Source organism: Aphelocoma coerulescens, chromosome 13, assembly GCF_041296385.1.
Source record: "Aphelocoma coerulescens isolate FSJ_1873_10779 chromosome 13, UR_Acoe_1.0, whole genome shotgun sequence".
NCBI lineage: Eukaryota > Metazoa > Chordata > Aves > Passeriformes > Corvidae > Aphelocoma > Aphelocoma coerulescens.
In genome coordinates this window covers 15060141-15085072 of record NC_091027.1, presented here as the reverse complement: position 1 = coordinate 15085072, position 24932 = coordinate 15060141, and the positions used below count along the sequence as shown (strand labels likewise).

At 47.1% G+C, this 24932-nt stretch overlaps 1 protein-coding gene across 4 annotated transcripts in view; it reads left to right on the top strand.

Annotated features, from left to right (window-relative positions):
* Positions 1–24932, top strand: part of SLIT3 (slit guidance ligand 3) — a 521085-nt gene that overhangs the window by 486162 nt on the left and 9991 nt on the right. For all 4 annotated transcript variants that reach the window (XM_069029271.1, XM_069029274.1, XM_069029272.1 and 1 more), the window contains exons 30-33: positions 1319–1412; positions 6341–6478; positions 10087–10327; positions 10985–11115. In XM_069029271.1, coding sequence (XP_068885372.1) covers positions 1319–1412; positions 6341–6478; positions 10087–10327; positions 10985–11115 — 604 coding nt within the window. The remainder of the gene's footprint in view (positions 1–1318; positions 1413–6340; positions 6479–10086; positions 10328–10984; positions 11116–24932) is intronic.

The window sequence follows — 24932 nt, the reverse complement described above, 5'->3', positions numbered from 1 at the left end:
GGACTTAACAAACCACACAATCAGCACCAGAGTCATCCTCAAAATTGTGATCAATTGCCAGATCACAGAACTGATAAAAGATGGATGGTTCTGATTTGCATTTTCCATCTGAATGTTGATCTTCGTGGTTTGCTTGGCTTGTGTTTTCAAGTGTTTCTCTGTGACCACTAGAGTGTAGAGAAATGTAAGGATTTTTGAAAATGGCATTTCTCCCAAGGCAGGTGGAGCTGCAGCTCCATGAAAACCTTCCAGAACAATTCCAGCCCACCAGTGCCTCCCCCGTTACCCTTTTCCTCCACTATTCCCATGGCCTGTTGCTTATGTGATGGTGTGTACCGTGTCTAGGCACAGAAAACGTGCATAACCTTGAAACCCTGCAGATGTGCTCCTCTGGTAGAGCTGCACGGGGGACTTTGGGACTGTAGCTTTTGGGGGGTTACAAGTTGAGACCGCCTGACCTTTGCTTTTCCTGCAAGGCTTTGGGAGGTGTGGGGTAGGTTTCTGTTGGATTCTGGGGAAGGCAAAGATTTCTGTGGTCTTTGGCTGGATCACAAATCCTGGGGTACTGAAGTGTGACCTAATAATTTAGGACTCAGGGAAGGATTGTATTTAAATAAACGATCACGGTTTGAACATTCTACAACTATTAATTATTAAAATTTATACAAATCCAGGGAGGTTCGTGGCATGTTACACGCCGTACCTAGAAACAGCTGAGCTGGGCTTACATGAGATGGATTTTATTCTGCAAAGACATCATCTCCTGTGAGCACAATAGAGCTAGTACTTCTCTTATAAATAGTGAATGTTTTATAATTGCATGCAGTCCTAAAGCTGGTTCCTATTACGGACAGTCACAGAGGTTTTGGGGGGCGGGTTTGTGGGTTGTTGTTCTTTCCCAGAACGATGTCCAATCAGCTGCTTTGGCAACGTATTAACCATGGCTGAAATATGTGCCCGTGTGAAAATGTTACGGTCTGATGAGCAACTTCACTTTTGTGTCACTTTCTTGCTTTGAAATAAGAGGTTCTGGGTCAGGAGCTGCCCATTTGATCCCTCGTCTGTCTCCAAGCAGAGTTTATACATCAGTACTTTTTATACCAGTCTTTCAAATCCATGTGATAGAAACAGTGTGGTCGCTGCAGGTCAAAGGAGCCGATTTAATGAAGTCTCATGTGCCCTCAACAAGCAATTTTGTCACTTCCTGCTGAACTACTGAGCTGTCTCCACTTAGGGAGATTGACCATCCCTGGACATCATGGGTGTTCAGGATTGTTCAAGTTGTGTTACAGCTTTTTTTGCTTTTCCTTTGGCTCAGGTGAACTGTGTGACGAGGTGATTAACCACTGTGTTCCTGATCTAAATCCCTGCCAACATGAGTCCAAATGTGTTTCCCTGGACAAAGGAACCAGGTAAGAGTGTATATGTGTGTTGGTGTCTACACACTGGGCACATCCATCCATTGGCTTGGTTGAGCTTGTGCTGACAATGAGTTTGGAGCAAAAATCACCAAAATTAACACAAATGATGCAAGACTATATACACTACAGTCCGTGCCACATTTTAATTTCCATGCATCCTTACATACTTTTCTAGCTTTCTGTGGTTTACTTGAAAATAATGGATGTACCCTCAGAGCAGAGAAATTATTCTGGAATAGAGCATGGCAATAGGAGAATTTATGGAACAGTCACTGCAAAATACCTTATCCTGCATCAGGAACCAAGGACAGTTTCCTTATGTGTTCCTTAGGGCACTTATAAATTCAAGCAGCATAACTGGAGCCTTAACAGATCTGGAGCTGGATTGCTCCCACTCAGGAGCCACCTTTTCCATTGGCCTTGCTTGGCTTATCTGGGGTTTGGTGAAGTCTGTGTTTGCATTTTCCTATTGGGAATGACATTGACTGTTTCACAGGGGCAAAATAAAGCCTCGTGTTTTGGACAGCAGTAAAGTACCTGGAGGTTTGGGCTTGGGGAGTTGTGAGAGGTGCACAGTGGCAGCATTCCTCACTTGTCTGAAGGGGAACTTACAGAGCAATTGAGCAAATAGAGACAGTCAGTTGAAAAGTCAAGCTCTGTGAAAAGCTTGTCAGGAAAAGATCTTTGGAGAAAAATCCAAGAGAGTTCAGTGCAGAGGGAGCTGTTCTCTGCACCTTTCCCTAAGGCTGTTTTCACAACCACAGTGGTGCTCTGGGTGCTCACTGATTCCTCCCTGGGCTTCTGTCCAGCACACCCAGGAGAGGGAAGGTAGCAGACTTTGTTCTTCCTGCTAACTTGGGGTCAGATTGTGTCCTGTGAAGCAACCAGCATGTCAGAACAGTGTAAACTGACACACAGGACATTTCAGGAGAGGTAAAAGGAAATGAACCAAAATTTTGGAGAGGATGGCTATCGCAAGGGCAGCTGACTCTCTGGTAGACAGGCAGGAGGTACAACACAAGCTGTTCTTTTGTGTGAAAAGCCTCCAGACAGAAATGTTTCCAAATCTTGAGGAAGATGAAGCTATTAAATGATTAGGATGGTTCCTGAACTGATGTGTAGGGATTGGATAGGGAGGTGTGTGCCAGTGCATGAACAGTCCCTGACGTTCTTTCCAGGTTTCGTTCCCAGTTCATCCATCATTTCATCAATCCAGTACCTTTGGTTAATTCAGTAGCTACATCATGTTATTAGGTGAAGGCTTGTACCTCAAATTGCCTTCTGTTGCTAGAGCATGAAGGGATGGAGACAGCTGTGGCCCTGAATGGTTTTCCTCTTGCTGGAAGCATTGTCATACCTGCCACCCAGACAATTTGAGTAAATAAGATACTTTTTCTCACATGCTTGCGAGAAAAGTGTTCTTCACAGTAGGGCCACTAAGCCTTGAGGGGAGTTTAAATAACTGCCTTTAAGTATTTTTCTACTACTGTTTGTTGTGTTATTCTTACCCCTATTCATAGAATGCTACAGAAAAATCCATTATTTCTCCACTCCTTCTGTCCCATTTTGCCTTCAAGCAGCCAGACTTGAGAGGTGAAGGAGCCTTGAACGTAGAGGTGTCCAAGTATTGCTATTTCTTTCATCCTTTAGTGGTACCAAACCATTCAGAAACGAGCCCTCAGCGGTTGTGCAGTGCTCTGTCGATGCTGCTGGGGCTCACTGAAAACAGCAGCCTCTGGTCCTGTGATCCCTGATCCCCCGAGCAGCCTGATGCTCCTGATGGTGCAGGTAATGCTGCCTGCAGGAGGAGTCATGCTGCTGTCTGTCCCCTGTCTGCTTCCAGAGGCAGGGAGTGTCAATAGCAGGGCTCAGGCTTGTCCCTGAGCTGTTTGTGCCCTGGGCATGTGAGTAGGACACACCAGTTGGGGAGAGCACAGCACCAGTCAGTCTGTCCGTCCTGCCCTCAGCTCTAGTCAGTCTCCAGCTCTGCAGAGGGAAAAAAACATGACAAAGACAGGAAAAAATAGGAAGCCAAGTTATTTATTGACCTGGGGAGGGAAATTCCATTCTGGCCCTGCGATAGAAGCCATGATTCACGGCTTTAATACAACAGACATTGAGTGCATGCAGATGCAAATCCCCTCAGATAGGCCAACAATTTAAATACCACTGGACATGTTTTTAGGCTCTCTGTGATACTGGGAATGTTGCCATCACTGCAAGGCTGTAACAGAAAACAAGATTTCAACTGCAGTGGTGTCAGATGGTCACTGGGAAATGAGATAACTATCTACTCTCTTATCAGGATCTGAGCATGAAGGCTTCTTTGCCACCTTCTTTATTACATCAGACTTTTACTGATTGACACTCAGTCCCTTGCTGGCACTGTGTGGGATTGTGGGATAAGGATGCAGTTACCATGCCCTGGTGGGACAGACCTTGGGTTTTTTGGAGGAGTCTGGATGAAGAACTCACGGGGCTGAATTTCTCACCTCCTGTACTTCAGGCAGGCATTTTCTGGTAGCTTCAGCCTAGATGTGACACGCCAAGAGCTCAAAGAAAATGGACCCAAAAGGAATTCCATGCTTCTAAAGCCAAGTTTGGAAGAAAACTGGACTGTTTCAGTGTGTCTTTGGCTGCACAGAGCTCTTTGCTTTTGGAGTTGAATTTGCAGGTGGCTTTCCTCCTTTCCAGCCTCCACAACTTCAGTGTGCTGTTACTATGTAGAAGAAGAGTAGCTTTCTGTATGCCAGAAAACAAAGCAAAAAAACATCCTTTAACACAATGAAATTACTTACAAAAAAATAACTTCAAGAAAGAAGCCTGTTTTTCCATTCACTGTATTGATGTTGGAGCATGATATAAATATACTTTATTATTCTAAAGCTTGGAATTATTACCTGACAGCTTAAAATGCTGATTTAATGCAGCCCTGCAGAGAAAAGTGGTGGTTCTGTCATTACTGAGATAGCCAATACACATCATAAAATTGATGCATGGCAGCCCTGAATAAGGAACTGCACATTGTTCATTATTACATCACTTTATATTAGGACTGCAGGGATCAATAAAAAACAACAGGATTAAATGCTGCCAATTCCCCTCACAAAGTCTTTTGATTGACACTATTTCCTTGCAGGTGTGTCTGCGATGCTGCCAGAAAATGTTGCCCATTTCTTAGGGTTTGAGGAAGGAACACTTTTGGCTTTTTGCTCTTTGCTCTGTTTTGTCACCTCCATTATGTTAATCACAGTATTCCCCGAGCCACCGAGGTGTAAAGAAGCAATTCACACACGCAGAGCTGGGACATCGACCCTCCTGTGGCTGCAGAGGCTCGTGATGGGGCCTCACCTGCAGGGAGGGTGGGGGTGTCTGCCTGCACCTAACCCTGCCCACGGACAGCCGCAGGTGAACAGGCTTTGCCCTATTTCCTCCTGGTTTAGCCAGTCCTGAGCCACGCTCTGAAACGGAGACTGGAGCTCACGTTCTCTGTGCCTGAGCTGGGTGGCTGCTGTCTCCCGTGGCAGCCAGTCCCTGGCCCTTGGCACTCACAGGGCACTGCTGCACTCTGGGGGTGTCACCCAGCTCACTGCCTCGCCTGGAAGCAGCCAGGAGCCACGTGCTGTCACTCGGAACCACAGTCAGCACAGTGACTGCTGCCTGGAAAGTGGAAATGTTTTTTCCTCATCAGTTCACTCCCGTGTGTCCAGTTCCTCTGAAGAGGTTTTCTACAAGGTGCCTCCTCCTGCATTTACCCCACCAGGAGGAGTCGGCCAGCTGAGTGGATTGATGGGGCAGTAGTCTCTCTCCTGATGCCAAATCCTCAACTTTATAATGTCTCTCCTCTTCCAGCTCTCAGTGACAAGCACGCTGGGTCCAACCACAGGCTCTAGCAAGAGCACAGACCTCTCTTTTATGGCTGAAATTAACTGTAGCTCTTCCCTTGATTTGGTTGAAGTGGTATGCCTTTTGTTTTCCAGATGTGCAACAACATCCAGCTGGGAGGAGTAAAATGTGTTTTATGGACTAAAGAGTGTTCATGACTAAACATTGTCTACACTGTAGATTCAGAAAAAAGGCTGCTCAGCAATCCCAAAAGATCTGATCCAAGTCAGAGACTTCAGGATGCATTTTCTATTGTCAGGTTATAAACTTCTGCAAGACTTATAAATAGAAATGCTGATGCAGCCTTCGTACAGCAAACTTGAGAATGGTGTAAAATAAAACCAACAGGCAGTGTCTGCAGGTTTGGGTACATCCCACTGTGGTCCTACAAACGGCGTCACCCCACAGCAGCAGGCACAGTGACACCACGGCAAAGGACAGGCTGCAAAGACAACTTTCCATTGTTGCAGCAGCATTTTGCCTTGCAAATGAATGGAAAACAGGTGGTAGTCTCAAAACTTGGTCTTTCTCTTTAAGTTTGCTGAGTTTTATGGCTGGCTTGCAGATTGCTTCCATTTGGAAGGCGGGTGCTTCCTGTGCTCCGTGTAGCTGCACAGGGCCAGCCTCAGACACCCAGCAGTGTGCAGGCACTGGCAAAATCATAGTCTGGGGTATCAGAGCCGCTGCCCTTGCAGAATATTGCCCCTTGAGTCTGTAAGATTAGGGAAGGCATTGTCATCTTTAGCACAGTTGGGAGTCTACCAGGTGCTCACCCTTCTCCTCAGGCTTGGCTGAGGAGAAGCTGTAGTATGGTGGTGCTTTGCTCAACTTGAATTTCAGCAGGTTGCAGAACCTCAAGTGCAGCCAGCCAGGAGGGACCTGAGCCTTTCTGATGTCAGGAACTGTGCCTGATGCTGCCAAGAACAATTGCTAACATCTCCCCACCCCAAATCCAAGAGGTGCTAGGCTGCCTGTGTGAGCTGCTGTTGTGAATGTTGAAACGAGCCACTAACAAGGATGTTCCTGCGTTTCAGATGCGAGTGCTTGCCGGGTTACAGCGGCAAGCACTGCGAAGTGGATGATGACGACTGTGTGGGCCACAAGTGCCGGCACGGAGCCGCCTGCGTGGATGCGGTCAATGGCTACACCTGCGTGTGCCCGCAGGGCTTCAGGTACGGCCGCGACTGCGGGACGGGGCCGGGCTGCTCTCTGGAATCGCTCTCATCCTCATCAGCCTCTGACACAGCTCTGATCTGTCATCCCCGTGTGAACGGCTGCCTCAAGTCCTGTCCCTGCAGGAGGTTTTAACAAGTGAACTGGACCCAGGGGGCTGGCGATTCTTGCTTGGAAAGCAGCGATTTTGGGGCAGTGCTGTGTCAGTGTGCCTGCCCCAGCCATCCCCGCTAACACACTCAGCACACCACCTAATACACTCACATAAGTTACATGGAGATAAGCCCTGCATGTGCAGAGTGAGCAAAGGATAATAAAATTGCATTTACAAACCCTCAGAACTGGCTGCAAGAAAAACATGAGTCTGAAGATTTTGTGGCAGTGTCTCTGTGCCTCTTGGACGAGCTCAGTATGATTCAGGCTATAAATTTCCAGTCTCTCATTCTGACAGCTGCCAATATATCTGACTCCTGGAAATCTCTCTGTCTGTCAAAGACAAGTATGCTCCTCAAAATGGATTCACTAATCATTGCCTGAGGCTGGATACTGGCTTCCTTCCAGCTAAACCTTTTCTGTGTTTGAAATATACACACGAGACAAAGAAGGAGTACCTGAAAAGATCAGTCTTGACAAAGCAGAAATTGCATGAACACCTATAAATCATTTTCTCTGCTTTGTATCTGCAACTGTTTTTATTCTTCTTGCTTTCATCCTTGCTGGTTTGGGGTTTTTTTTCTTCCCTCTCAACACACATTTCTGTTGCAAAGTAGACAGCCTTCCTGAATAGGCATTGATATATAACATGATGTCAGCCCATGGTTTCACAGAATCAGACTGGTTATTTACAAGGTATCAGATATCCTCTGCATTTCAAATTCATACCCTTCTCTCCATGTTTCACTCTCTGCTTCAGTCCATTTTATGGCCTTAGGGATCTTGCAGATTGGTGACTGGTAAGGCTAACGTGACTGTGGGATTGTAAATCCTCAGTGTTATCTAATTGTTAGAGCTGAGAAATGGGATTGCAAAGCCATGTCTGGAGTCAAGGGTAACTCGAGCCTGTCATCAGATGGGACTGACTGGGACACTTTGCTGCAGGTCCCCTGATTTTTAAGGCCTGTCAGCAGTAGGCAGTGATGAATGTGAGGGTTTTTTTCTGGGAAAGCAGAGTCACAGTGTTTGGCAGAGATGTTCTGAGTTGACACGGCTGGGTGGAGCAGCAGGGGTAGGTGAGAGACTGGTCTGGTCTCACACCAGGGGCATCAAGAGCAGAACCTGGAACAGTCCAGTCTTCTCTCTTGATCAAATGAGGGGGTCTCATTCCACTTAAAGTCCTCCAAGTAAGGGAAGCATCTTTCTACACAAAGCTCCAAAACTCAACTACCAGCTTAGACAGCACTTTATAGCCCAAGGCAGCCACGGGCAAGCAAAGTAATCCCACTGCCTGTCAACATCCCAGCCAGGATTAACTTGAGTTCTCCTGTTAGCTTTCTTTTTTTTCCACTAGTCCATGCCACTTCCCTAAATTTCCTGTGCAAGATGCAAGGAAGACAAGGGTCTTTGAGGAGAAAAACCTCACACTGAGCACTACCACACTCCTGCTGCCAAGGCAGACAGCAAGCTGTAGCCCCATGTGTTCTCCATGCAGAATAGTCCCTGATCTTGTTTGATTTCAGGATTAAAATTCTGCTAACAAAATATGATCTCATTATTCTTCCCATGACTCAAGCCTTTTGTAGTTTAAAGGCCTGCTGCTCTGAAGGGGGTTCTGAGGTTTAGGGTTTTTCCTGTTAAGATTACAAATGCAAATATGGTGATTGACAGAGTTCAGCCTTCTGATGTTCAGGGTTACAGACTCTCCTGTCCTCGCAGCTGCCTTGGGCACGGTGATGTGTGGCAAGGAGATAGCTCTGCAAATGTTTGAAGGCTGCAAGTGTTGATGAAAAGGAGAGAACACAAGGGGTGGTCTGACAAAGGTAACTAGGAGATGTAAGATGATGATTAATAAAGTTTTTTGGCTAAGTATCAGGAATCATTTCCCAGCAGTGAGTTTGCAGAGTGCCCTCCCAATTATCCAGAGCTTATGCTGTTGTAATAAACGCAGAGACCTATAATGATTTTATGGTTGTCACTGTGCTGAGTGTCAAAGCCATTTGGAGCCACACATTAGAAAGATGTTAAAACTTCCATCCTCATATGGCTGAACAAATGGCACTTGGGTAATTCTGAACAACGCAGGTAGGGCCTCGTGCACAGTGAGGCTCTCACGACAGCCCCGAACATCAATAGTGCGACCATGCTCACACTCTCCTATCTCATAATTTCCCATTCACTGGTCAGGTGTAGTTGTGCTCCTTGCAGCACCTTTCCTTGGCCCTCATCAGCTTCTCCCAGCCACATAATATGCTTTCTTCCTGAAAAGTTTTCAGTGTTTTCTTCCCAAAATAACAGTCATTTGCCCCCTGCAGATGAAAACATTTTAGAGAATTTGTGAGCCCCGCTGAATAAACCCCAAGTTCTCAAAGCTTCCCTCCAGCAATCAGCCTCACAGTAGTGTTGCCTGATAAATGCTGCTCTGGTGGGGAAGCACACATTAAGCTGCAGAGCCTGATGGAAGCACTGCTCCTCTGTGGTGCAGATGCTTCCGAGCTCTCCATTGGGACAGATTGCTGCAAGGAACTTGCAGTGATTATTTAAATAAATGAGATCCTACCAGGCAGAATGGACTTGGCCAAGCTATGCAAGTCAGGCTGTGTTCCACATTCCACTGCTGGGGAAATAAATCCTATTAATTATTTCTAAATATACACTTTAAAAAAAAAATTAAATTAAAAAAGAAAGGGCCTTGACAGACACTGTTGCTAATGTAATTTCTAGGTGCCAGTATCAGGAGAGCTGCCCTGGTAAAGCCACGCACCAGAGGGGTTTCACAGCAGGAACCCTACCAGGAGCTTGGGGAATCTTTCAGAGCAGCACTAAGCACAGACTCTCTGGCTTCTTCCAACATTTGCTTTCTGTTAGTGGAGGCTGTTGCGGGTCACACAGATTTTTTATTATTATTAACATCCACAAAATTAGAATTATATACACTGACTGTTCCTTCTGTTTTCTGCTTGCTGCTGAAGACAAAACAACAACGGGCACTAGGTAGAACGAAGTTCACAGGCTGGGTTAGCAGTGCTCTGTTCTGCTGGTACCTCTGGAAAGGGGTTCCCTTGTTTGCCGCTTACAACAGCAGAGTAGACTCAAATCACAGATCTAGGATGGGGAAGTCTCAGGTTTGGGCTTAAATGGCTCACAGATTTCACTGGGAACCTCTGCAGGGCATAGTATGGGTGGCAGTGCTTCAGCCAGGCTGCAGTGCCTTGCAGAGCTGAGGAACCAGTGCAAAGGGCAGTACAGGCTGCTTTCAGTGCCTGCACTGGCTTGTTCACAGCCAGCACGAAGATTCCTGCCTGCACTCAGCTGTGCTGCTTTCACACGGGGCACCAGGCACACGGTGGCTGAACCTCAGAGTCGCTACTCCAGAGCAGAGTGGCAGCACCTGAAAGAAAAACGCAAAACCGGGGGTAACTGAGGCTGCTTTGCCTTCCCTTTGCCTCTGCAGTGGGCTGTTCTGCGAGACCCCCCCGCCGATGGTGCTGCTGCAGACGAGCCCCTGCGACAACTACGAGTGCCAGAACGGCGCCCAGTGCATCGTGGTGCAGCACGAGCCCGTGTGCCGCTGCCTCGCCGGCTTCGCGGGCCAGCGCTGCGAGAAGCTCATCACCGTCAACTTCGTGGGCAAGGACTCCTACGTGGAGCTGCCCTCAGCCAAAATCCGCCCGCAGGCAAACATCTCCCTCCAGGTTTGTCACGAGCTGCTCTGAGCAGCAGTACCTGTAACGTGCTCGCGTCTCGTGCTGACAGGATAGGGGCTGCTGGCCAAAATCCTGGGAAAATCAGTCAGCTTGTGAGCCACTTGTCTGCTCTACAATCATTGAAATGGGAAGGAGCAAGTAAGGCACCAGTGTACCTTTGTGGGCACACCTCCTGCCTCCAGAATCTCTCCACTCTCATTCCCAGACTGGCAACACAACCAGGGATGATCCAGGAATCCTCCTTCTCTTCCTGCTCATTCACACCATTGTGTTTCATCCTGCACAACCTGGTGTTTAATGTCAGGATGCTTCTTAAAACAGGCTGCTCTGGATGGACTCTCCAGACAATATTTTGCATATTCAGCAGACAAAAGGCCTGGGATTTTGTTACAGGCCTCAGGTTCAGAAGACAATTGAAAACTGGTTCTCATGTGAAATGGGAAGCTGACCTTTGTGTGTGAGCCCACCCAAGGGCACCAAGACCTTTTTATGCCTCCTGGCTCTTGCTCTCATTGCTGCTCATGTATATGATGTATTAAAGTATATTTGAATTGCATATATGATTTTGGTTTGATTTTAAATATAGGTTTATTTCTTTTTTTAATTATTCTCAAGCAACCTGATGTGGTTATGAATGTTTCACAGGTAGCCACAGACAAGGACAATGGCATCTTATTGTACAAAGGAGACAATGATCCTTTGGCTCTGGAGTTGTACCAAGGACACGTGAGGCTCATCTATGACACCCTGAACTCCCCACCTACCACAGTGTACAGGTAAGTGGCTAAGCTCTGCCAAGACAGTTGATTTCCAAAACAGATGGAGGAGAGGTAGGATTTTTCTAAGCAAAGTGCATTGGAGAAAAACCTTTTATTTTATTTTGAGGTATCTCTTTTATGCATATAATTAGATAAGAAAGTTAGAATAAAGACTTAGCTAGAGGCTGCATGGGTAAAAATTGACATTTATTGGCAATACCAGTGATGCTGTGTCCTCCTGTAATTGTAGAAAAATGCATTTTCTAATCTACTGTAAAGATTCGGTTTCTGGGGAATTTTGTCCTTGAAATAGCTCCAATTAATCAGTTTCTTTGTTGATATCTAGCATTAAGTGACTTTACCAAGACAGAGCAGTGAATGTGCAACTGCAGGGTTAGACTGCCTCAAATAGAAGGAGAAGGGCTGAACTCCTCTACAGGGAGAATATTTTTAAGGACTTTCTTGCCTGTATCAGTAGTAGTAACTACACAAACCATGAAAAAGCACAAATGGCAAAGGTAAATTGTAGGGTAATTTGACCTTCAGACACTTGGCTTTTGAGGATATGAAATCCACAGGTTTTATTCATAAGTCACAAGAAAGAAAAGCAAATGTACAGGTGAAATCCATGCATGGAGACATTTCTGTGAGAAGGAGGGATGTGCTGCCTTGTCATCCACAGTTCCTGCAGCATCCCTCTGCCCTGGTTGTTATTTTCAAGCCCTGTTGCTGCAGTTTGTTGTGAGCACAGATGCAGTTGTGACCACACAGAGCATTTTGGGCTCAGCACAGACTCCTGGCATCGTGTGTGCAGCAGAGCTGCAATCCCCAGCCCACCTCACGCTGTAGGGAAGAGCATCCTGTCAGAGCAAGGGGCAGGCTGGATGTCACCACGCATCACCCACCTTGTACTTTTCTCAGAAAGTTTTCTCAGCACTTGCTAACACTTGAGTCTCCCTGGAAATTTTCTTTAGGAGAATGGTGACATTTTTAAGAAAATGAAAACATTCTTTCTGTAGTAAAGCAAACTGGGTAATACCAATGCAGACATGTTCCCAGGAAGAGCACTGGCTTGTCCCCTGTAGGAATGAAGGAAGTTTGCCCATGGTTTTCACCAGCTGGATGGATAGGTGTGAAAAATGTCTCTGTGTGTGGTGGCTGATCCTAATTGATCAGCTGCTAGAGCAAAGCTGAACTTGTTAGACAGTTTTATGCTGCTAATTAGAACAGAGGAAAGCTCGTTATGTGTGTGGGCAGCACAGGGGTGACAGGTCCATGTGGATGTTCACTGGCCCTGGTCACAGCACAGCAGAGTGGGGACAGGAGCTGCTGCCACCACCACAACAACAGAAGCTCCATGGATCCGCTGCCTTCTGGCAGAGCTGCCAGGGGTGGCCAGTGTGGTGTCCTCGTTATCCCCATGCCCTTCACAAGGATCAAGGAGGAGGTCTCCATTCAGACTGACACCTCATTTCCATAAGATTAATGGCCCGTTCACTACATTTTGTACGCCGTGATCTGTTGAGATGGGAAGGAAGCTCCTTAATACGATGCCCTTTCTGAAATGTCACTCTAATCTTTTATTAGTTTAAGGAGTGGAGCAAAATGGGATTAGCATGGAGCTTGATGGGAAAAGATTAGTTTGATTGAGAAAAACTGCAGCTTAAGAATGTCAGAAAAGGCCTCTAAATAGATTAAAAGACTTGTTTTCCTTAAAGGCTGAAGAAGGAGCAGGAAAACCTGCTTCTGCCCTAACAAACATAGGATTTAAGGGTAGAAGGCATAAGTGGATCTGGTTTGACCCCTGTATAATCCTGTTTGACTTTTAGCTAAGGCATGAGCTTTGTTTGGCTAAGACATGACTTCCAGCTTGGCACAGAGTTTTGACAGGAAAACACCAAATAACAGAAAATCCCCCATTTCCTTTAGTAGCTTGGAGAATGGTCAATTATTTCCATTATCCAGGCATTGGCCATAATTTCTAAGTTGTGTCACTAATACCTTCTGGATTGTTTGGAGGCTTTCTCAAGGGAAATTAAAGTCTATTTATACCTGGTCCTGGCTCCCATGAGTTTATCTGGACTTTTATTTGTGTTTTCTGCTAACCTGCATTTTGATGAGATGAATGGCCTGTTCATTGTGATGCATTTTATCTCAGCCTGAAGAATTTGGGAAACTCTTTTCTGCAACTTCTACAATTTTAATTTGTCATTTAAAACAAGGTTGCCAGGAGAACCTGCAAGATCCAGATCTTGGCCTCACCATTGGTAAAAGAGTTTGCCTTCCCTATTGCCCCCTCCCTGCTGTCTTGTGTAGATGCCTCATTTCTGTTTCAATCTCAGCAAAAGTGGACTGTTTGCCTCTGCAGAGCTCTGTTGAAAGACTATTAGATTAATTTTCACAGGTAATATCATGTGCTGCTCCCCTCCAAAGCAGTCCACTTTTTGGACTAGATGAGCAGGGCTTTGGCTCTTGTTTTTCCCCAGAAGAGTCTGCCAGAAGAGGAGGAGGCCTTAAAATGCTGCCTGGTGGGAGCTGTGCCAGCTACAGCTGCAGGAAATCTGTCACTGACCTGGTCCTGGGCTGTAACTGAGATGTTTTGCTGGCTATTTCAGGTACTCCCAGGATGGGATGTGGGAAGTCATTGGCAAGCCACATGATCTGTAATTCCTCATCAGAGTCTCCATGATAAGATTTATTAATAGTACTTGAGAACAGTAAAATTAGCAAAGTACTTGGCTAATACAGGTAATATCCTGCAGGGATGAGATAAAAGCTGTTGTTTGGGAAGCCAGCAGTGAGTAAGGCATACTCAGTGGTATTTTTCCATAGTATTCTGCAAGGATGGAGCACACCACGTGTTCCAGTGCCAGACTGTCCCCAGCCCCATAGGACAAAGCTGGGGGAAGGTTTGCACCAGACAAACCTTCTTGAGGGGTGCTCTCAGCTTGCTGTGAATTCTGAGAGTGGCTTTGCTGCAGAGCTGTGGCAGGGGATGCAGGGCAGGGATGTGCCACAGGCGTGGATTGCAGGAAGGAGATGTTCATTTTAACTCCTCTGGGAAGGCAGGTTGTCCCCAGCTACCAGAGGGGAGCTGTTCCTGTTGCTGTTTCAGTTGCTCCTCTGAGCAGATTGAACCAGAACTGCTGTGCAAAGTCAGCCTGGAAAAGCCCAAGATAACTGGCTGTACATTCAGGTTTGCTTTACATGTGTTTGTCCCTGTGGTATGTTTGGACAGAAAGGTTAAAGTTGACATTGGGCTTCTCTTTCATTCTAGTCAGGTAAAGGTCAGCACATGTCTAATGGAAACAGCTACCTAAAATCCACTGCCATCTGTCATCAAGTTAGAGAGAAACAAAAGTTAATCCATGAATATAATACAATGCAATGACAGAACTCACCCTTTAAAAGAAAATCTGACTGGTCTTTTACTGGAACCTGTCACTCGTGGGCTGCAGAAGAATGGTTTCCTGGATGTCATAGAAAAGCTCTTACAGAAGATCCATTTTTGAAGTAGGATTCCTAGCTGTTGTTTCTTTTATTCTACATGGGGACAAATGAGAACAGAAATATTTTTCTGAGTGCTTTATTACCCCCCTGGTTTCTGCACTGCTGAGAGTTACTCTTCCATGCCATGACAGTACTTGGTGCCACACCAACAGTGAGTTCTTAAAATGAAATAAATCTTTTACACAGATACCTTAATTTAAAGATGCCAACTGGTAAGGAACATGCTGCTTTTATTTGCCACCACAATCCAATTGTTAAAAGTGTGAATTAACAAGGAGCAGTTAATCCCACAGTTGCAGCATTCAGCCATTGACAGTGGTATCTGTTTATTCTATAGGGAGAGCTCTTATTTTCAGTCTTTTTTCCCACATCTGTTCCTTGAGCCAGAGATAAGACCTTACTTGTAAACTTTTCTCTGATAGATTTTATGCTGCCATACAGTCATATTGATTTGGATGCTGAAATAATCCCTCCTAATAGAAATAGAAAACAGAACTTTGACACAAACTGCTGATGTAATTCCCTCCAGAGTTCCCAGATTGCCATGTTGCATACAGACTGTCATATCTGGTAAAGAGCAAGATGCAGGCGTCATTGGTGTAAAATCATATGTTTTCATGCAGGGTTCCTGACAGCAGTGAAAAAGGAGGCAGTTAGGAGAAGATAAGAATGAATTATATTTGTCTTTCTGTAGAGACTACACCCAAATTACATTATAATTCCTTTTAAAAGTATCCTTGCATAATGTGCTTTCAAAAATGCTACATCATTAAAAATATTCCTTGTAGATTGTATCATGCAGTTCTCATGGTCTGGCTGACTCTCTCGTAGCATAGATGGATGTTCTTGTGGTTAAAGCAAAAGGCCTGAAATAAGGGAGCTTACATTCCTACTGTATCTGTTTCAGATGTGATGACTGCAAGATGACAAATTAAATCTGGCTCCCCGTGCACACTAAAAAGTAGAGAAATGCATGAAAAATGGAAAAGGTGTTTCAGAAATGTGCTGCAGGTCTCCAGAGGGTGAGGTTCCTTCTCCCCTCTCCCTCCAGGCTGTAGAGCAGCACAAGGTTCTTACCCTGGTGGCATCTGCGAACTTCCTGTGCCCTTCCACTCCCTCGGGCTCTGCCCACAGCACTGGAGGCCACAAGCTGCTGGCATTTGGTGTCCAGCACTGTCCTGGCCATGCCACTGCTGAATGGATGTGCTGCTCCTCAAGGACTCGGGTCCTCTACTCAAATTTCTGCTGGTGCTGAGGTTGAACAGTGGCTGTGGTGGTGGAAGAACATCCACACTTTCGAAAGAGACCGAAGATGGGTTTTAGTGCCATTGTCTCTTTAGCTGCATTTGCTTATCTGCAGAAAAGTCTGGGAGGCTTCACCATTAATTCTCTGCCTTCTGGGGAGAATGTGCTGGAGGAGTGAGAGCATTAATTATTCTTAGGATCATTATTAGAGCTTGTCAAACTCAGGTTTTGGCAAAAGCATCTTTGCAGAGTGCACTGCATGACTGGTCCTTTTCTTCCTAATACCTTCACAGTCTGCAGCCTGTGCTGTGCCCGTCCCTGGTGAGTTGCCTGTTTGATACTCTGGATGGGCTCTAAATAGACTGTTTTTCAGACATTTCTGTGAGACATCACTGAGCTCTTTACAATTCTGCATATTTGCAATTCATTTTATTCTCTCTGTCGCATACTCTTATTTTTTCAGGTACTCCTTAGGGATTCTGCATCAAATATAATGAAAGAAACTGACATTAGTCTCTGACCTGCCCAGGAAAAATTGTAAAATTTGAATGTACTTATACATCTTGCATGAGCCAAGGCAAAGGACAGCTGAGTTATTTTTTTACCTTTATAAAGGGCTCTGGTGTACTTAAATGGGAGAAAAATGGCAAGTGTGTGAGTTCTTGTCACGCTACAAACACTGCATTTCCCTAGTTTTTCCTGGATTTTTGTGTAGTAGGACAGTGAAAATGTAAGGTCAAGACCTTAAAATATCATTTAACTTTTATCATTAGGTTCAGAATCAAATATTTGCTTTCATGAAATGCAGAAACTTTTTCCTGCTGTGCTGAAGCTTAAGAAGGGTAAAGTTTTGTCCTTCAGGCTGCGGGAGGACTTAGCAGGCAAAATCTTGTTAAGCTGAATTAATTTTTTTTCTTTGTAAATCTCTCCAGTATCTCTTGCAAGAATGACAGTTTCTCATCTCCTCTCTCTCTGCCTGCACCCAGCTCATTCTCTTCAGTGCAGTGTCTGGGTACCCAGAAGCTGCAGACCCACACTTCATGTCTCACACATGTGTAGGGTGTTTCAGAGTGAGCCGTTTTACCAGAAGAAGGCAAAACCTTTCACAAAGTGAGCCAGTGCTGGCCTGTCTGTGTACCAGGCACAGGCAGTTAGGAATGGGTCATCTAAAGCCACTTGTCCTGTGGTAATGACAAAAATAGAAGTTCCATTCTCTGAGTGCCAGGTCACCTTATTCAGGGACCAAAATCTGGAGCTGTGGGTCTGAGTTGCACTCAGGCATCCCCTGTCAGCAGAGGCCAGACTGGGGAAAGGTGTGTAAATGTTTTAAAGGTATTTTCCTGCTACACCACAGGTCACTGGTCCAGTAGTACATTGCCAAAGCTGGTTAATACTGATTGCATCAGAGGAAGGCTGAAGTGTTTTCATACTAGACAGAGATAGAATAAACCTAATCACAGTCAAAATGACTTTCTAAACTTCCTGTGCACTAATGACTGGCTCATGTCTTGAATTGTGAGGTTTTTGCCTTACAACAACATGTAGCAAGCTAATATGTTTATTTTTTCCTGCCTGTAAATTTCTTGTGAACATGATGAGTAACACAAAGTTTAGATGTGTACCATGTGTGATAGATTCATATCCCATCTATCCCAAGCACCAGGCTCTGGATCCAATCGATGCAGCCTCTGTTGGAAGCAGCACACGCAGACCTGGAGCTGAGGGAGATTGTGGAGGTGCAGGATGGGTCTGTGCACAGTTATTTCAGTGCTTCTTCCCAGTATGGAAACAGGACCCACAGCTTGGTGTTTGCCAGCACACCCCAGGGCTGGGGGGAAAGGTGGTCATGGCAGCTGCTCTTGTGGCTGTCAAACAGCAATGGGTTTGGTCATTTGGAAGGAGAGGATCCAACTATAGGTATGTTTCTATAGAGGAGGGGGAAGCAGTTTCTAAACAGACATTGCTTTTATTTTCTTGGGGCTTAGCCTCCAATTTCAGGTTGTTCTCTGTCAGCCTGACTGGGTGCCCTGTTAACTGTACTCTGTAGTGGCCCTGCTCCCTGCTGCTAACTGGCAGATACCTTCATATTTTCCAGAGCTGAGAAGGAGATAGATGGTGTAAAGTATTGCCTGATGCAACAACTCTGTGACAGCACCTGGTGGATTTTCTCATCAGAACCTGCGATTTGATAACCAGCTAAAGGCAGAGCTGTTACACTAGAAAGTGACCCCATGCACCCTGCTCTGTTCCAAGCCCTGGTGGGGCCAGGGGCTGTGTCACTGCCTGTCCTGGTGTGTGACACACAGCTGTACCCATGCACTGCTGGGGAGGACGTGGCACTCGGGCTGCCACCACCCTGCTGCTGTGCCAGGGCCTGCCTTCCCCTCTGCTTTTTGCAGTGTCATTTTTACAAGGATACCAGATTTCACACCAACCCAACAGCACCACAGAATCTCTGACTGGTTGGTTTTTGGACTCGGTATTTCATGGGTTTGTTATCTTGTCTGATGCCTGTCACAGTGAGGACACTGGGATGCAGTAGCTCGTGACACCACCGTGTGCAGTGACGAGCCAACACATCCTGGTGGAGAGGGTGGGCAGGAGCAACGCTCTGGTCTGTCACTCAGGAGAGCCCTTGGACTTGGCAGAATGCATTCCAGCTGTTTTTACTGCCATTGCACTTGCTTTAACAGATCCTCAGCAGAATGAGGTATCCAGCTCTGCTGGTGTGAGTGCAGGAGACAGCAGCTTCTGCTCCCAGCAGCTTCTGCTCCCAGCAGCGGGGCTGGAGGGAGGTGTGGGACCTCACCCCGCTCAGGGACACTGTGAAAATTCACTGCAAGCAAGCAACGTTTGCCCTGGCCGGGAGTCTGACCCTTTTATGAATCATCTGGGGAAAGGGGTCAGGATTGTGTTAATTGCATGTTGCAGGGGTGTAAAAAAGGTCTTTGCTTTTCCCGCAGAAGGTGTGTAATACAATGACTTTCACTGCTGGCAGGGGTGCTGCAGGAATTGAATTATGACTGGAAATTAGATATGCATAGCCTGGCCAAACGATCATTAAGGGAGATACGGTAATCAGCTGCCAGTGTTCAAGGGCTGTAAACACCAAGAGAGAAAGATGGTTTATTTGGGTGGTCTACAAAGTTGTAAGTAGGAGAAAAGGTATAAAACCAAGTATATTAAAATGGAGGTATCAAGGAAAAAACTCTTAATGTCAAGTACTCTCAGCCTAAAAGACCTAACACTCAAGTCATGTAAAACAGGATTGAACATAACAAAAGAGTATATTTCAAGCTGAAAATGAACTTGAGTGCTTTAATATTCCTTTCACCTCTTATTTCCCTAGTCCTGTGTTTCATTAGCATTTTTCATACTTTTTTCTCAACATGTGGTTTTTATTCAGCTCCTGAAGACGATAGTGCTTGAAGTGATGTGTTATTGTGGAGGTAGCATAAACACCACTCCAGTTATGATTTTGCCTTTGTTGCCATGGAGAAGTTTAAATCTATTTTAGGCCAAGGACTGATTATAGCTGGAACTTAAGGGTAGGAGGTAAGTGTAGCTTGGAAAGGTGAAAACCCATCACTGCTGATCCCTGCAGTCAGCCTGGCACAGTGTGAGTTTCACAGCTCCCAAACTGCTGACATCTCAGCTCAGTTCCCTGCAGCTCTCACCTTGAGTTTTTGATTTTGGTACCTCTTCTCTGGTGCTTGCTCCTGCATGTGCTGTAAGCTCCTTAAGCTCTTTTGGATGTGTATTTTTGTTTATTCCCTTCTCCTTTGAATGTTCATAAAGATTATCTAAGGTCAGTGTTCCCCGTGGCCTTCACCCCCCAGTCTCTTACCATTCTTGTGTTTCCTTTGTTTTGTGTGTCAAATGAGGCGTGTCCCCATTAAGACAGAGGTCAGGAAAATCTGGAGACTGTAGCTAATGAATTAATGTTCTCATTTGCATAATTGATGGTTATATATCTCCACAGTGACACGGTTTGCTGTGATACTTAAAGCTATTTTTGTTTTTGACTCCTCTGCCCTGCTGTTCTCTGCTGTCTACAATAAAGGTACATTACTAGTCAGTGAAAAAAAAATTGACCCCAAAGCCCAAATTTTACAAGTTCCAATTGAATGCTTTAATCCTTTAATGCATTTCTGTTCACTGGCATATTTATAGTGGCTCAGCTCTAAATCTCTCATGGGTATTAGAGCAGGGGGAGTTAGTGTTTAAAACATCTGTGTGTGCTTGGGGCTGGAGTAGAGGAGAATGAAAATACATAGGAGGGAGAAGAGAAATAGGTGAAAAATGAGAGTGGAAATCAGCTCTTTCCTATATTCCCTGGGGTTTTATGTTTAATACACATCCCTTTCCCTTCATTTCTTTGTATTCTGGAGTCTAAGCTCCCAGCAGAGGCCATGTGTGCAGTGCCCTGTGCAATGGGTCCATTGGCTCACCTTGCTGGAGTTGCTCTGACAGAAGAGGCCAGCTCCCTCTCACGGGAAATTTTAATGTCTCTTCCACAGAACCCTCCCTAGTGGCCTCCCTTCCCTGTGAGGGCAGCTCCGAGGGAACAGAAGGTGCTGGACCCAGGGCTTTGGAACCTGGGCTCTCCTCACATCCCAGCATTTTCCTCTTTTTTTGGCCAAATTTGACCAGATGCCATGGCCAGGGCTCCGTGAGGGTAACCTCAGTGAGAGCGATGTACTGGACTGTGTGAGGCATGTAAAGTGGGCTTTGAAAAGGACGAGTGTGACGGAGAAGAGAAAGGGGAGGGATGCTGCAGAGACTGAGCACAGTGGGGGAAATGCCTGAGCAGGTGGGTCCTCACCAGCTGCCGAGCACAACCCAGAGCACCAGTGCCTGGGTCCTGAGGAGTCATTTCATGTTATGGGAAACTTCCGATTCCTTTTGCCGCTTACTTTTTAGCAAGTTTAATTATTAGGTTCCTGGAAATCCTTGCTTACATTTCAAGTGTTTAATCGTAATTCCTCCCTTTTTTCAACAAGGATATGTAGGAAACTATACAATATCCAATGATGGTGGCACAAAACGCTGCGGTTGTAAGTCAGCTAAAATTTCCTGACTGCATTAATGGCTTGGAAAGATCCCAGGAGCGGCACATGGTTTGGTAGCGCCCCGGGAAAGGCAGCTGGTGCGGCTCCAGCGGCCCTTCGGCTCTTCCTGCCGCACCTTTCGGTCCCTCGCTGTGATCGCACGGGTTGATTTGGTTTCACCGCGACGCGGGGCAGCCGAGGCGGAGCGGGGCCGGGAGCGGGGCCGGGAGCGGGTCGGGAGCGGGATCGAGAGCGGGAGCGGGAGCGGGGCCGGGAGCGGGGCCGGGATCGGGATCGGGAGCGGGGCCGGGAGCCGGGCCGGGATCGGGAGCGGGAGCGGGAGCGGGAGCGGGAGCGGGGCCGGGAGCCGGGCCGGGAGCGGGGCCGGGATCGGGATCGGGAGCGGGATCGGGAGCGGGGCCGGGAGCGGGGCCGGGATCGGGAGCGGGAGCGGGGCCGGGATCGGGAGCGGGGCCGGGATCGGGAGCGGGGCCGGGAGCGGGGCCGGGGTCGGGAGCGGGGCCGGGATCGGGAGCGGGGCCGGGGCTGTCCCCGCTCGGCTCGGCGGTGCCACGGCGCCCTCTGCTGCCCGCCCGCGCCGCTGCACCGCGCTCCCGGCCCGCATTCCCGGCTCCAGCTCGGCTCACACCCTCATTCCCGGCCCGTATCCCTCATTCCCGGCCCGTATCCCTCATCTTCTGCTCGCACCCCGCATTCCCGGCCCGTATCCCGCCGCGTTCGGAGCCGGCTGCCCGATGCGGGGTGGCCAGACGAACCCCGTAAATCCCGACTCGAGGCGGGTATCTCCGTCCCGCGGGCGGTTCCAGAAGGAAGAGCCCTGTAAGAGCACCTGATCCCCGGTGAGAATTCAATTAAGGTTTTAATAAGACCCTTCGGAGCGGCGGGTCTGGCAGGGCCCCCGTGCAGAGCGGAGCGCAGCAGCGTGCGCTGCTCAGCGCCTGTGGCCGCCCGCCCTTCATCCCCGGCCAAGCCACTGTCTCCAGCTGTCTCCGACGATTGCCGGGGCTCCTAAAGGCCCGGCTACAGAGGAGGCTCTGAGGAGAGTTCGTGCAGCATTACTCTCACCACTGGTCTCTCCCCCACGGTTGTCTCCATCTCAAAATCCTAAAGCGTCTGAATGCCTTTCCGTCAGCAGCAGCAGTAAGTGCTCTCACACAAGTATCTGCTGGCTGGGGATTTCCTGTCATCCTGGCTGTCCACATTCAGCTCTTCTATCATAACTCTGTGTCTTCTCAAACAGCAAATGAGTGCTTCGCCTGTTCTAACTTTATCTGCTTTACAGAACTGCAGTGTTGGGTGATGGCTGTGAGTTACTTTGTTTCTCAAAGTTCAGGCACAGATTATTTAATTCTGAGTTAAAAAGTGAAAGAATCAGAATGGAGTAATATTCATCCATGTGTACTTGCAGACTGGGACCTCTCACTCCCTTTCCAACAAAAATACCAGCTCTGGGTGTGCTGAAAGGTATGAGCACCATGTGGGGCGGTTGCTTCCATCCCCAGGAGTCACAGACTTTTGTTTGCCTGCTAGTGAAGGCATAATCTGGAAAAAGCACACCCTGTGGAGGGTAGGTGATGAATGCCTGTGAAATCCTGGCTCAGGGAAGAGCCAGCCCTGCCAGATGTGATAATGTTGTCCTCTGACAAACAGCCATAGCTTGGCCTTCTGCAGATAACCATGCAGTTTGTGTGTTAGCTTCAGCTATTGATCCCGCTGGGGAAGGGCTCCCTGCCCTACAGCCATCCATCCCACCTCCACAGCGCACAGCTCTCACAGCCCAAGGGGTTTGGCTCCACTTCTCCCTTTCATTGGCACTTCTGCACAGACTAACAATTACACAATGTGCATTTCCATTTATCTCGCACCTTTCAGCTGGAAGTCCAAGTACTTCCCCCATGGGAATCGGGCACTGCAGAGAGCAGGGCGATAAGCAGGGAGCACAGAGGGATCACCCAGTCGGCATTGCCGCAGCACAGCTGTTCCTCATAACACAGCAGACACTTAGCAGAATTCCAGAGTATCTAAACACAAAGTTTGGACCAGCTGTTTTCAAACTTAGTTGAGTTGCCAATCCACAAAGTGCTGTGCTCGAGGTGTGGCCCCGATGCAGTGCACCACGGTGCAGGGAGGACAGGCTTGCTCTTCCCAGGGGCACCGGCTCAGCCCCTTTGGCAGTGAGTCCAGCACGTATCCTCTGCTTCTCATCCCAGCCCACACAACTCACTGCCCTTGCCAGGGCCCTGATATAACTGCTCTGATCCACTGTGTCTACTGGACCAAGTGCATCTGCATTTTTGTGCAATGGCAAGCCTTTATGTTTTTTCTTTAAAACACTTTGAACAGTACCATCAGCTCCAGGTTCTTGAGTTCTCCCCAGGGCTCTCTTGAACCATCTTGAACATGGGCAGCAGCCACAGCCCAGTGCTTCCCTGCAGGTCAGGAATGAGTGATTAAGCCAGCAGAGCTTTTCTGGGAGCTTTTCTGTGGCAGAACTAACTCATTTATTTAAAGCCACACCATAAAGGTGCTCATGCACTGCTGTCTGTCACCTTATGATCTGTGTAACCTTACATGAACTTTTAAAGGCCTGTGTGTTCGTGATTCATCCCAAAAACCTGTGGGGAGAGCAGCACTGCAGAGGCACGTTAGCTCCAGTCTGGAACAGCGGTGTGCACTTCTCAAACAGCACATCCCCAGAAATGCCTGCAGTGCTGACTTGCTGCCTGACATCACTCAAGTATAATTGGTTATGTCAGCTCTACCATAGAACACTATAAAAATGAAACTTCTTCCAGCAACAACTGAATTCCAGTAATCTCCAAGGCATGTAATTTGTTTCTGAAGTCGAGGTCCTGTTTCCTTGCTGCAATAGCCTTACACCTGAGTTCTGCATGACTGGGCACTAAAGATGGGCAGCATGTCATCTAGGTTGAGAGGTGGTCACATCTAAAAGGTGATTCACCCTTAGAGATGAGTGTGTCTCTTCCTCTGCACTGGCAGTGAAGAAAGTGTGGGTAAATGGCTCAGAGACATTGACCTTGCAACTTTACTGATCACCTGAAAGGAATCTGACCTGTGCATTTGTAACTTACTGTGAGAGGATGCTGAGCTTATGGGCCTTTTGAATGAGCAGAAACCCAGTCTTGAAACTAACTTTGGCACTGTGCTGTGGTGTGCACCACGTGTGCAGCAATCCCAAATCCAGGCTGGTGTCCTAGCAGTATCTCAGGATGCCCAAAGCTGGTGTGTCCTGTCTTTACCCACACATAACAGCACCCCCAGCCTGAAGGAGGAATCTGGAAAAGGGTGCTCACAGGCAACACTGTGCATGTGGGCAGTTTGCAGAGCCCACAGGCTGATTCCGAACTAGCCACTACTGTTATCAGATTCTTCTTATGCCTGGTGTCTGAGTGCACATGGAACAGATACTGTGCCTTTTAACTACACCTACAGCAGTGGAAAAGTCCCATCAGATCTATAACTACCCCCCTGGTTTGAAACCCTCTTTGCTCAAGAGCAGGTAATCCCACCCTTGCCCCTCCCTGCTTTCAGGAGTGCATGAAGCCATCAGGTTGTTTTAGAGAATTTCACCATGCAGCATAAAGCTTTGAGAGCTGGAGCTGCCCTGAAAATAAAAAATGATAGCATGATGCAAATGGAATGATATCACTGCACCTTTTAATGTCCAGGGGACTGAACAGGAGCTGAAGGTGAAGATTGTTTGAGGTGCAGACTAGGAGGTTGCTTCAGGCTTCATGCATCTGAAAAATCAGTGTTAAAAACAAAGCAATAAATACACACTACTTTAACACCTTGTCTGCTCAGATGGCTGCCTGCTCCCTGCCCCACCACCCCACAATTCCTCCTGTTTTATCCTCAAGCCTCAATCTACACCTTAGCATTTCCCAAAGAAGAGTAGCAATTTGTCATTTTCCCTTGTGTTTGGGTAGGACTGTCTGATATTGAACAAAGCACCCTGGTCACTTATAAGCCAAAACCTCCTGAATT